This window comes from Myotis yumanensis, unplaced genomic scaffold (assembly GCF_028538775.1).
Source record: "Myotis yumanensis isolate MYYU_CA2020_CCGP unplaced genomic scaffold, mMyoYum1.0.hap1 SCAF_2, whole genome shotgun sequence".
In the NCBI taxonomy this organism is placed as follows: Eukaryota; Metazoa; Chordata; class Mammalia; order Chiroptera; family Vespertilionidae; genus Myotis; species Myotis yumanensis.
The window spans coordinates 7,341,046-7,354,172 of NW_027223753.1; the positions used below are offsets into that span (position 1 = coordinate 7,341,046).

At 39.9% G+C, this 13,127-nt stretch overlaps 1 protein-coding gene across 3 annotated transcripts in view; it reads left to right on the forward strand.

Annotated features, from left to right (window-relative positions):
- VPS13D (vacuolar protein sorting 13 homolog D) overlaps positions 1–13,127 on the forward strand; it is a 222,375-nt gene that overhangs the window by 105,858 nt on the left and 103,390 nt on the right. For all 3 annotated transcript variants that reach the window (XM_070404108.1, XM_070404109.1, XM_070404110.1), the window contains 6 exons: positions 47–177; positions 405–580; positions 5,590–5,713; positions 6,522–6,757; positions 10,439–10,547; positions 12,919–13,082. In XM_070404108.1, the coding sequence (XP_070260209.1) occupies positions 47–177; positions 405–580; positions 5,590–5,713; positions 6,522–6,757; positions 10,439–10,547; positions 12,919–13,082 (940 nt within the window). The remainder of the gene's footprint in view (positions 1–46; positions 178–404; positions 581–5,589; positions 5,714–6,521; positions 6,758–10,438; positions 10,548–12,918; positions 13,083–13,127) is intronic.

Genomic DNA, 13,127 nt, shown 5'->3' on the forward strand with positions numbered 1-13,127 from the left:
TCTTTTTTTCTGAGTAATTCATGACAGTGGTTTTTGTTATTTGTAGGTATTGATGTCAAGAAAGGCCGAGGTCGATATATTGACACCTGTATGGTCATCTTTGCCCCCCGTTACCTGTTAGATAATAAATCATCTCACAAGCTTGCATTCGCACAGAGGGAATTTGCCAGGGGACAGGTAAGCAGTTTACTTTTGAAGAATTACTAGTGTTTAATAGCACAGGGAGTTTTAATGTCATGGCTTATCTCCCCTTCAACGCTGTAAGTTCTGTGATGTAACCATTTCCTGCCTTTGGTACCCTAAATAGCTTCTGGTAGAGGACCAGGCTCAGAGAAGGTACTTAGTGAACATTTACTGTCTTGACTTGACTTGTTGACCAAAGCCAGTGATTCTGTGTGTTTTAGGGAACAGCCAATCCTGAAGGTTACATTTCTACCCTTCCTGGTTCCAGTGTGGTGTTCCATTGGCCTCGGAATGACTATGATCAGCTGTTGTGTGTCAGATTAATGGATGTTCCCAATTGTATTTGGTCTGGAGGCTTTGAGGTCAACAAGAATAATTCTTTCCACATCAACATGAGGTAAGTTCAGAGACTACATTTAGACAAAAAGTAGCTTTGTTTGAGGTGCATTAAATAGTAAGCTATAAATACCATATAAATTTTAAATATTTATAAAGCTATAAATAGTAAGTAGTAATACTACTCTTCATGAAATGGACGCACATGTTTCTGGCTCAGACAAAGTTCTTAAAACTTGCAAAGACCAGGTATGTATGAGTGAACTTTTTGTTGGGGTGAGTTGAAGGGAATGTCAGCAGTTTTGACCATGGTGCAACTGGTGTGGTCTTAGGTGTCAAGTTGAAGGGGTAGCACGTCTGAAAACTCTGCATTTCGACGTTAACACTGATTATAAATGTTTTTACCAAATCTTCTTTCATTTGATGCTGTTTCAGTAATTATCTGCCCTTCTTTGCCAAACCCAGTGACATTCAGGTCCTTGTTCAGAAAAACCAACCAAATTTAGCCTAAACTAGCCCAGGATGACTCTTCCTTCTGCTTTCATCAAATGCTTTTTTAAAAAGTATTCTAAGTTTTAAAAAAAAATAGTGGTAAGATACACAGACCATGTGAGAAAGATAACACAAAGGCCCAGAGATTGTTTTGTGGGCTTCAGGTACATAAAATTTACCACTTTAATCATTTTTAAGTTCACTAGTGTGAAGTACATTCATGTAGTTGTGCCACCAATCTCCAAACTCTTTTTATCTTGCAAAACTGAAACTCTATACCCATCAAACAACATCTCATTTCCCCCTTCTCCAGCCCCTGCTCAGCTTTTTCTGAATTTGACTACCCTAGGTATCTCAGATAAGTGGAAGCATACAGTATTTGTCTTTTTGTGACTGGCTTATTTCCCTTAGCATAATGTTCTCAAGGTTCATCTGCATTATCACATGTGTCAGAATTTCCTTCCTTTAAGCTGAATAATATCCCATTGTATGAATATAGCACATTTTGCTTATTCACTGATTTGTTGAGGGAAACTTGGGGTGCATTCTATCTTTTGGCTGTTGTGAATAGTGCTGCTCTGAACATGGGTGTATAAATATCTCTTTGAGTCCCTGCTTTTGATTCTTTTGGGTCCATACTCAGAGTAGAATTATTGTTTTATGTGGTCATTCCAATTTTATTTCTTTGAGGAATTGCCATACTGTTTTCTATAGCAGCTCCACCATTTTGCATTTCAGCCAACTATGCACAGCCAATTTCTCCACATCTTCGCTAGCACTTTTTATTTTCTGCTTTTTTGGTAGTAGTCAACCTGATGGGTGAGGTCACATCTCATTGTGGTTTTGATTCACATTTCCCTAATGATTAGTGATATTAAGCTTCTTTTCATGTGCTTGCTGGCCATTTGTACTGCCTATTTTTGATTTGGGTTGTTTGTTTTTTTGTTGTTGAGTTACAGAAATCTTTTGTATATTCTGGATATTAACCCCCTTTCGAGATATATGATTTGCATATATTTTCGCCCATTTTTTACTCGGTTGATTGTGTTTTGTATAGAAGTTTTTAATTTTGATGTAGTCCAAATTATCTATTTTAACTTTTATTTTCTCTGCTTTTGGTGTTATAGCCAAGAAATCATTGCCAAATCCGATGTCATGAAGCTTTACCCTGTGTTTTCTTCTGAGTGCTCTATAGTTTTAGCCCTTATATTTAGATCTTTGATCCATTTTGAGTTGACATTTGTATACCAGAGGCCTGGTGCATGAAATTCGTGCACAGGTAGGGTCCCTAGGCCTGGCCGGCAATCAGGGCTGATCGGGGCCTTCCGGCTGCCAGCTGGGGCCTTCCTTCGTTCCGCGCCGCCCCCTGGTGGTCATAGTGAGTGATTGAACTCCCAGTCTCCCAGTCGAACTCCTGAGGGGACACTTTCCATATTAGCCTTTTATATATATAGATGGTGTAAGGTAAAATTTCAACACTACTTTTTTGTTTCTGGCTATCCAGTTATCTCAAAATTTGTTGAAAAGATTCTCCCTTCTCCATGGGATGGTCTTGGCACCATTGTCAAAAATTATTTGACTCTGTATGTGAGGATTTATTTCAAGGCTTTCTGTCTCTTTCGTCCATATGTCTGTCTTTATGCCAGTATCACACTGTTTTGATTAGTAGCTTTATAATAAGTTTTGAAATCAGGAAGTGTGAGACCTCCAACTTTGTTCTTTTTCAAGATTATTTTGGCTATTTGGAGTCCCTTGGGATTCCATCTAAATTTTAGGATGAATTTTTTTGTTTTGTGTGTGTGTGGAGGGGACTTGGGATTTTGATAGGGATGGCATTAAATCTGTAAATCTACTTTGGGTAGCATTGATCTTTTAACAATATTAAGTCTTCCGATCCACGACCATGGATGCCTTTCCATTTGTTTGTATCCTCCTCAGTTTCTTTTATCAAATGCTTTTGAAGCTGAAGACACTGAAATCAGTGCTATTTCAACACATTTAGAAGCAAAATTTAATCTTTTATAGTTATGGCTGGTTCTTCATTGAGAACACCATTGTAAGGGAACAGAAAAATAATAGATGATATACAGCAGTACCTATAGTTGACTTTTAAAAAATGCATTATCTGAGGTTTTATTTTCTTTCATTCCCTCTCTCCCCCACTAATACAAGTGAAAGTTTATTTAGAAAGTCACAGAGTTAGAAAAAGTAAGCCAGCTGGGCTGTGTGGGCTCAGGAAATAAGTTACAGGGGCAAAAGAAGGGGCCCTTGGAGCTTAGGAGAGGGAGAGAGGGGGAAAGGTGCTGGAGTGCTCCAGAGAGATGGGGGAGGGGGGACATGAGCTAGAGAGGAAAGGCACAGGTGAGAAAGAGAGACAGCTAGAGAGGGGGAGAGAGAGAAAGAGAGAGAGAGAGAGAGAGAGAGCGCGAGCGAGCTCTATTTTCCTTCATTTTGTCAATAGCCCTTAGTAGAATTAATTACATCTGGTGTAGTGGTTTTCAGGCTCTGTTCCTAAGAGTAGTTGGGGGTCTAAGCTGGTGACTTTAGAGGCCCAGGGAGCCAAGTGGTCAGGTCTTCAGTGCCCTCATCGCTTCTTCAATCAGAACTCTTTGTCAGTATCATGTGTTTCTCACAAGATTTCACTGGGGCCCTAACCAGTTTGGCTCAGTGGATAGAGCGTCGGCCTGCGAACTGAAGGGTCCCGGGTTCGATTCCGGTCAAGGGCATGTGCCTTGGTTGCGGGCACATCCCCATTGGGGGGTGTGCAGGAGGCAGCTGATCGATGTTTCTCTCTCATCGATGTTTCTAGCTTTCTGTCCCTCTCCCTTCCTCTCTGTAAAAAATCAATAAAATAAAAACTAAAAAAGATTTCACTGGGGTCTGCAGAGGGGTGGGGGAAAAGGAGAAGTTCTGCAGCTAAAGCCACTGTTGGTGTATATACCTCTGAGGAGGAGGCTGTCCAGATCTGTTGTGTTAGAAGGGGAAGCCAATTTGAGGTTATATAAAACAGCTACTCATGATTACGTTTAAAAAAAGAAAAAGAAGGAAAGTAAGTACGAGGTGTGGGGCGGAAATGACTCTACCTTTGTTAACCCTTTTGAAATGACGTCCTGAAGTACTGAGCATTGACGAATGCCATCTGTTTTCCCCACTTTCCCCACCATGTCATTTGGAAACAGCTTCAACCTACGGAGAACTTATGAATTGTACAATGAAAATCCCTACATCTTTTTCCTGGATTTATTACATTTCATCATTTTGCTGTGTTCTTGATCTCTCTCCATACACATACATACATTTTTTTTTCTGAACCATTTGAAAGTAAATTGAAATCATCATGGTAATTCAGCCGTAAAAACTTCACTCATCACCTAAAGACGAGGACGTTTTTCTAAATAAATATACTAATATTACACACTGAATAAATTTAATATTGATTTGTTTTCTAATAAATAGTTCTTTAAAATGTCCTTCATAGGAACCCCTTCCTCCTGGTCTAGGATTCAGTCAAGGATCATGCATTTTATTTGACCCATTTAGCTCAACTCCTTTCATCTAACTGGTCACTTTTCCTTTTTTGTCTTTATTGACATTGACATTTTTAAAGAGTTCAAGCCAGTTTCTTGTAGAATTTCCTATTTCCTGGATTTTCCTGATAGTTTCCTAACATAGATTTGGGTAAAACCTTTTTGGTAAGAATACTACATATGTGGTATTGTATGTTTCCTGTTGCGTCACATCTGGAGGCCTGGGCTGTGACAGCTGTTGTCCCATTACTGATGTTGTTAAATTGGATCATTGCGAGGTTAAGCTGGTGTCTAACAGGTTTTTCTTACAGAGTTACCTTTTCTTCTTTGTAAACAAAAAAATCCATCTGGGGATAATTTGAGACTGTCTGTATATTGTTTCCTAAAATCCTTTCACCCAATGGTTGGATGGTTCTTATCTGAATCAATCATTACATTGGTGGTTGCAAAATGATGATTTTCTGATTCTCTCATTTCTTCGACATTTATTAACTGAGGATAGTCTTCTGTAAACAACAGTTTTTCATTCTCTACAGTGATATGTCTTCATTTAAATATGCACACATACGTGCACACATAAAAATATGTAAAAATTATGATCACATACTGGTACCTCCATTACAGAGGATTCTTCCTCACCTGCCTTTGTCCTATAGTGAGAACCCTGGTGATCAGTAACATCAATATATTAGTTAGAACTATATGAAATTGCTCTGTGTCCATGTCAAAAGTACTCTAGTATCAACAATTCTATTCAACCAACATTTACTCATTTGCTACACTGACACCATTATCCCAAACAAACCCACTAAGTAAAATTTATAGATCTTGCTGCCCAGTTACAACATGCTATTCAAACATTGCTTGAATAAATTCTTTTTCATTGTGTGATTATACTGTCAATTCCTACCTTTTAAATGTGATCAAAGAACACACAGCAGCATTGATTGGTGTCTAAGCAGTCCTGTGATTGTGGGAAGTATGAGCGGAACGTGAACTGTGACTGGTTCTCTCCATTTTATGCAGCCTCTTTTGTTTCCTTTTTCTGCAGAGATACCTTGGGAAAATGCTTCTTCCTGCGCGTGGAAATTACACTCCGAGGAGCTACCTACAGGATCTCCTTTAGTGACACAGACCAGCTGCCCCCTCCTTTCCGAATTGACAACTTTTCTAAGGTATCAAGTGGAGTTTAGAGCCAGTTTAGCTATTTCATTTGAGGAGGGTGGAGTATGTACTGACTGTAATATAATGAAGTGTATTTTAAACGTGGATTAAAAAGAAGCCATACAAGAATCTCTGTGGCTGGACAACCTATAAATCCTCACCCTTAAGAGGTGGTTTCTGCTGGTTATTTTGCTTGCTGGGCAGCCATACCCAGAAGTGACTTGTCAGTCACCAGTGTTTATGTGACTAGATTGTTGGGTCAACATGGTGGCCCCGTGGACATTCCACATGGAGAGAGGAGCCTGAGTCAGATCGTCTAATGACAGTGGGAAGGGGCAGCTATTCCGTTACTCAGTTGCAGTGAGCATTTTTATAAATCTTACAAATAAAGCCAAACTGGAAACCATTAGATTCTATTTTAAATTATGCCTTTGAATGACAGTGTCTTAGAATGTGACTTTCTGTAGCTGAATTCCAACATTTTTGTGCTTTTCTGTGTTTAGAGTATATCACAAGGGTGAGGGTGGCAGAGATGCCACTGAAAGGGGAGAATTGCTTCCCTTGGTATTTGGGTTGCAAAGCTTCTAAAAACCCTTTGTCCAACAGGCGATTACCTGTGTCATTTAATTGGTGGGCTTTTTATAATTTGGAAGGTGATTAGAAAGTCAAGAGGCAAGATGATGAACCTCACTTGTGGTTGTGGTGTGTGTAGTAGGATTCATTTGGGAAGGATCTGGAACTTAAACCTAGGAAGTGCTAAGTCATGTTCCAATAACACCAATCTGAGTGACAGCCTTGTTCCTCTTGCCATCGCTGTAGGTCCCGGTTGTCTTTACTCAGCACGGCGTAGCTGAGCCCAGGCTCCGAACTGAAGTGAAGCCCATGACCTCCTTGGATTACGCCTGGGATGAACCCGCCCTGCCACCATTTATCACTCTGACTGTTAAAGGGGCAGGCTCCTCTGAGATCAATTGCAACATGAATGATTTCCAGGATAACCGACAGCTTTATTATGAAAATTTCATTTACATTGCTGCTACATACACATTCTCCGGGTAATTCTGGGTTAAAGTATTATTCTTATATAGCAGAACACTTGGATTATTAACTGGTTTTAAACTCTAAGCAGTTCTCAGGAGGCCGAAGGATAAAGAAAGATTCCTTTCATTCTTTGCCAAATCCTAGGCTCAAGATCTGTCTTGAGATCTTGAGAAGTCTTTAGTCTAAACCAGTGGTTCTCAACCTTCCTAATGCCGCCACCCTTTAATACAGTTCCTCATGTTGTGGTGACCCCCCAACCATAAAATTATTTTCGTTGCTTCTTCATAACTGTAATTTTGCTACTGTTATGAGTCGTAATGTAAATATATTATATGCAGGATGTATTTTCATTGTTACAAATTGAACATAATTAAAGCATAGTGATTAATCCCAAAAACAATATGTAATTATATATGTGTTTTCCTATGGTCTTAAGCGACCCCTGTGAAAGGGTTGTTCGATCCCCAAAGGGATCGAGACCCACAGGTTGAGAACTGCTGGTCTAAACCCTTGTCTTCTGCCTAGATTAAACTTCATTCAAAGCGGCAAGAGTCTTTTCTTTTTAAAGATCTCCCCAATAATTCATCCTAATATTTAATAACTCCTCCATAAGATGTTATTCTTACAATATCCTAAATTCCTCTTGCTTTAAGGTATTATTTTTATGTATTTTAAAAACTTATTGCTGCTATTTTTAAGTTCGTTTTATTTCCTTCCTCTTTTGAAACTGACTGATTTTCATCATAATTATTCAAATCATCATTTTTTCCTTCCTCTCCTATTGAGAATACTGATTAGACAGACACTTCAGGGTCTATCTTAGTATTCACCTAAAGCCAAGCAAAGTAGCTTACCTTGGAAGTAGTTCTAATTGCTTTAGGATTATAATCTTCTCTGATGCCTGACTAGTTGTATTTAGAAAACTCAGGTGAAGAACAGAGAGTTTATTCTAATTCTCCTGTTAGATTGGTATGTAGATTGGCACATAGAGATTCAAAACATTGGGCTTTCAAAACACCATTGCACCAACCTGTAAATTTTATTGTTATGTGCTGGTTACAGGGCCAATTTTAAAGTTTATCTGTGAAGAAACAGGGAAATCACTGAACTTCAGCATTGCAAATATACACCATTGGATCCACGGGACATGTGAAGTCATAGCCCTTTCCGAAATGTTCTGAATAACTTTGCATATTTATGTGCGGGCCTGAGGCCCATAAAGAATCTCCAGGTCTGTGGTAGTGCTCTCACCCTCCTAGAGCCCAAATGTCACGGGGAATGGACGGAAGGGCATCTGGCTTAGCTACTTTCCTTTGTTGGTTGCTGTTCTCTTTGGTACTGATGGTGCAGGATGCTTATCTCGTTATAGTTCAGTCAGTCATGTTTGTTTGTTTCTTTTTAAAGATTAAGACAACATTGTGACATGCTTACAGTTTTAGTGCCTGAAAAACCAGTTCTTAATCTGGTTGCCAATCATGTTTTTCCCTTAATGTTCTTATGTTAAGTTCCCTCCGTGACTAAGCTCTTTAATTGAAGAATCCTAATGGAGGACTATGGGTTGAACAGCTCTGGAGCAGATGAAAAGAGGATCTTGGTGTGCTAAGGGCTGAACCATCTTTTGGAGCATATTAGATTCTATTTCTTTGCATTTTTGAAGAGAACTAATGATGGGGAAGAAGCTAGTTTTGTATGTTAAATTGTGGTGAAAGTCACATAGCATAAAAGCAACAATTTTACAGTGAACAGTTCAGTGGCCTTTTAGTACCTTTATGATGTTGTGCAGCCAATCTCTATCTAGTTCAACAGCTTTTCATCAAGAAACCCCAGTGCCATTAAGTAGTTGCTCCCTAGTACCCTCTTCTCCTAGCCCCTGGCAATCACCAGTCTGTTTTCTGTTTCTAATGATTTATCATAAAACTAGAGGCCCGATGCATGAAATTCTTGCCAGGGGCTTGGCCCTTGCAGTCCCGGCTGCCTCAGTCCTTGCAGCCCCGGCTTCATCCAGAAGGTCGTCTGGTAGGTCTCCAGATGGTTGTTCTGCCATCTGGTATAATTAGCATATTAGCTCTTTATTATATAGAAAGGATGTGTGATCTCTTGTGTGTGGTGGCTCTTACTTAGCATAATGTTTTCAAGGTTTGCTGTAGCAGTACTTCATTCCTATTATGGCTCCGTGATATTCCATTGTGTGGACATATAGCATTTTGTTTATCCACTCACTCATTGATGGATAGGATACTATGTTATCTTACCTTTTGGCTATTGTGAACAGTGCCGCCACGATCCACATGCCTGTTCTTGTGTTTGTTTAAGGATTCGTTTTTCAAATTTTTGAATGTACACCTAGGAGGGGAATTGCTGGGGTCTAGGGTAATTCTGTGTGGAACTTTTTGAGGACCCGTTATACTGTTTTCCACAGGAGCCGAACCATTGTACATTCCCACCAGCTAAGTACAATGGTTCCAGGTCCTCCTCATCAGAAGCAACTGGTTATTTTCTGTTGTTTTGACTGTAGCCATCCTACTGGTGTAGAGTGGTATCTCATTGTGGTTTGATATGCGTTTCCTTTATAGCTAATGATGCTGAGGATCTTCCCATGTGCTTATTGGCCATTTGTATATCTTTGGAAAAATGTCTATTCAAGTCCTTGCTCATTTAAAATTTTGACTTTTGCCTTTTAATTCTTAAGTTTTAGCCATTCCTTACATAATAAGGATACACATACTATTCCAGCTATATTATTAGCAAATATCTTCTCCTATTTGTGGATTGTCATTTTGCTTTTTTAAAAAACTTATCTTTAGTGTTGAAAGTATTACAGATGTCCACGTTGTTTTATTTTTCCCCATGGACCCCTTCCACCCTGCACCTGCCCCTCCCAGCATTTTACTTTCTTGATGGTGTTCCTTGAAGGGCAAAAGTTCTTAATTTTGTTGAAATCTAACTTACCTATTTTTTGGTTACTTGTGCTTTTGATGCCACGAAAACTAGTTTTTAACTTTGAATTTGTCAGTCCCTTTTTTTATGATAAACCTTGATGGGGGAGGGGGGCAATGGGGGGTAAGGACACATGTAATACCTTAGTCAATAAAAGAAAATTTTTTAAAAGATTAATGGGAACAGGAGAATAATCTAAATACATTCATCGAAATACCCTACAGTGTAGGTAGGCTGCACTATTCCATAAGGTTAAGGATTCCTAAGCCACAGGGAAATGTCTCTCTCACGATTGAATTGCAGGAAGGTGAGTGTGAGCCCTTTTTTCCTTTCCTCCCAGAGGGACATGATTCCTTGCCCAGACTTGGGGATGCTGTGCCGCCGGTGTGCCGCCTGCCAAGGAGTAGCGCTAATTCTTGGACCCTTGGAATGTCTGGCTTAGTTTTTTTTTTTGGCCTCTGAAGATATATAGTTATCCTGAATTTTAAGCCACTAAAATTATATCTGAATTTAAGCCACTAACATTATTAGGAGAGGGGAAATATCAGAGTATGTCTTCTGACAAATGAATCTTAAATTGTACAGGAAAACAACACAACCTTGATCTTTCTGCAACTGGAGTCACTTTTTCTTCTATGATTTAAAGAGAATTCTCTTTCTTATAATGGAGGTTTTAGGCATTTGCTTATGAGTACTTAAATACATGTGTGAGTGTATACATATGTGTGAGTTATATATATAATTTTTAAAAATTCTAGTTTACAGGAGGGAACAGGAAGGCCTGTGGCTTCCAACAAGGCCGTTACCTGTGCAGAGCTCGTCTTAGATGTCTCGCCAAAGACACAAAGAGTCATTTTAAAGAAGAAGGTAAGAGAGCTTAGAATTTGGAGTTTAGAATAAAAGATTTTTAACGCTGGAAGAAACTCGGTTTTTCTGGTCCAACCCCTCATTTTAAGTGGAGGAAGAGGAGACTTAGGCTGAATGACTTGCTCAAGGCCTTGATCTGGTTTCTTTCTTCCCACTGTCCCATGACACCTGCACTAGGAGTCCCAAGCACCTTCCCATCTTTGATGCCCTTTTTGGAAAACTTAATTCTGTTTATTTTTTTCAAATCTGTGATATCATTTTCATTACTCTATTTTTCTGTTGTAGTACTCCTCTAATCTACTTATTCCTAAACAGAATGCAAATGTTATCAAACTGACAGTTTTTCCCCTTTTTATGCTAACATTATTTTCAAGTCAGTTTAGGGAAATGTTTATGCTAATAGACCTAGATATAAAGACAGTAAAATTTGGCTAGAAATATTACAAATGACAGAAGAACTGGTAATAAGTAGTTCAACCTTCAAAATAAAAGAAGCTTCAGAACACAGAGTTGCAAAAGTCACTTTAAGAGAAGGGAGCTTGCCTTGGCTGGTGTGGCTCGGTTGTAGCATCGTCCCATGCACTGAAAGGTTGTGGGTTCAATTCCTGGCCAGGGCACATACCTAGGTTATGGGTTTGATCCCCAGTCTAGTGTGTACAGGAAGCAACCAATTGATGTTTCTCTTTCTCTCTCTCTTTCTCCCACTCCCTTCCTCTTCCACTGTATAAAAATCGATGGGAAAAATACCCTCGGGTAAAGATTAACCAAAAAAAACCAACCCCAAAATTCCCAAGGAGAAAATATTTGTAACTAAAAGCAGTCAACTTAGTATGACTTTTAAATACAATCAATTTATAAATTGGAAACTATCAATATAGGATACTTTCATTATAAACATGGGAGGGGAGGTGATTTCTGGTAAATTCTGGTTGTCAGCCAATTATGAGATTAACAATGATCACATATTGAGAATATCACATATCTATATATATCAAAGGCTAATATGCTAAGTGTCCAACTATCTGACCGGTCGCTATGTTGTGCACTGACCGCTAGGAGGCAGATGCTCAACAGAGGAGCTGCCATGACGCACACTGACCATTTACAGAGAAATGGCACCACGGACCTGGTGCCCACAAAGCAACACTTGGCTTCCCCCAAGTGGGACACAGGCCCCGCCACCACCCGGGAGCGACAGCCCACCAAGTTTCCGCCAACGCTGCCGAGACCCCACGGCGCAAAATGCGGCCCACAGCCCAGCTCGGCCTGGAAATGGTGGCTGTGGGCGCCGGGTAATGATGTCATGTAGAAATGCCTGGCTTCCTCTCCCTAGTGACTAGCCTCCTTGCAGTTTCTTCAGTTCAGGAACACGACTTGCTTTATAGCCAGGTGGAAACATTTCACACTGTAACCAAATGTCTGTGTAGCGTTTTCCCGTGCCCCATCTCATTGGATCCTCACAGAAGTCCTGGAGTAGGTAGATAGGAGACTCGGTGGAATCCTATTTTCTTTTCATTATTTGGAAATGGAGATTTAGAAAGCTTAGAAACTTGACCCGACTGAAAAGAAGTAAGAAATGGTGGACCTTGAAAATGACTTCAGGTTTTCTCACTGCACAGAATAGAGTCAAACACTGCTGCAGTTAAATATTTTACCCTTTGCTCTCCCTGTGTGATCTACAATAATAATCTGCTTCATGTTGGTATTTACTGCTGTGTTGCTGACAATTACCTGAAAGAGAAGTTGGGGTGCTTCACTGGGCTGGAAAAAGTTTAGCTAAATCAGAAAGCAGGTCTAATTAAGCAAGTTTATTCTATATCTATAAAAAGCTAAGTTGACTTGTGCATGCACGATACATATAAAGCTCTTGCTGGTGCCAGTCGCACACGTGTGTTTCGATCTGTCATTGTTGATCGTGAATTTGGTTGCCACTTCTATTATAGAGAAAGGGCAAATAGCGATATTAAAATATTTCTTCTAATTAATTTCCTTTCAATGTGCATGAATTCGTGCACCGGGCCACTAGTACTTTATATAATTGGATCACTCTGTAAGGTAAGGGCACCCAAGGTCACCATTTGGAACAGCAGTTTATCAGCAGTATTGCCAGTGGAAGTGATTAGATTGAACTTCACCTGACTAGTTTGCTCAGAAAATATTTTTTCAATTTACATTATTTGTAACTTGGGTTGTTTGGTTCAAGAGTGTAGCCCATTTCATCCTAAGTGCAACTAGGGATTAAAACTATGAAAGCTTAAATTTAAGCCTTTATGTGGTGTGTAAATGTCTCTTAGTGTAGTTCCTACTTGAGAACTTCTCCCTTACACGGAGCTGTGGCTGCACATGACCGCTCTTTCTGGTCTGCCCACAGGAACCAGGGAAGCGTTCTCAGCTGTGGAGGATGACCGGGACCGGCATGCTGGCCCATGAGGGCTCGTCAGTGCCTCACAACCCCAACAAGCCCTCAGCAGCCCGCTCCACCGAGGGCTCTGCCATCTTAGATATTGCTGGGCTAGCAGCTGTAACTGACAACAGGTAATATCGATTCAAAGTCATTGCTTTCAAATTCACTCAGAGGAA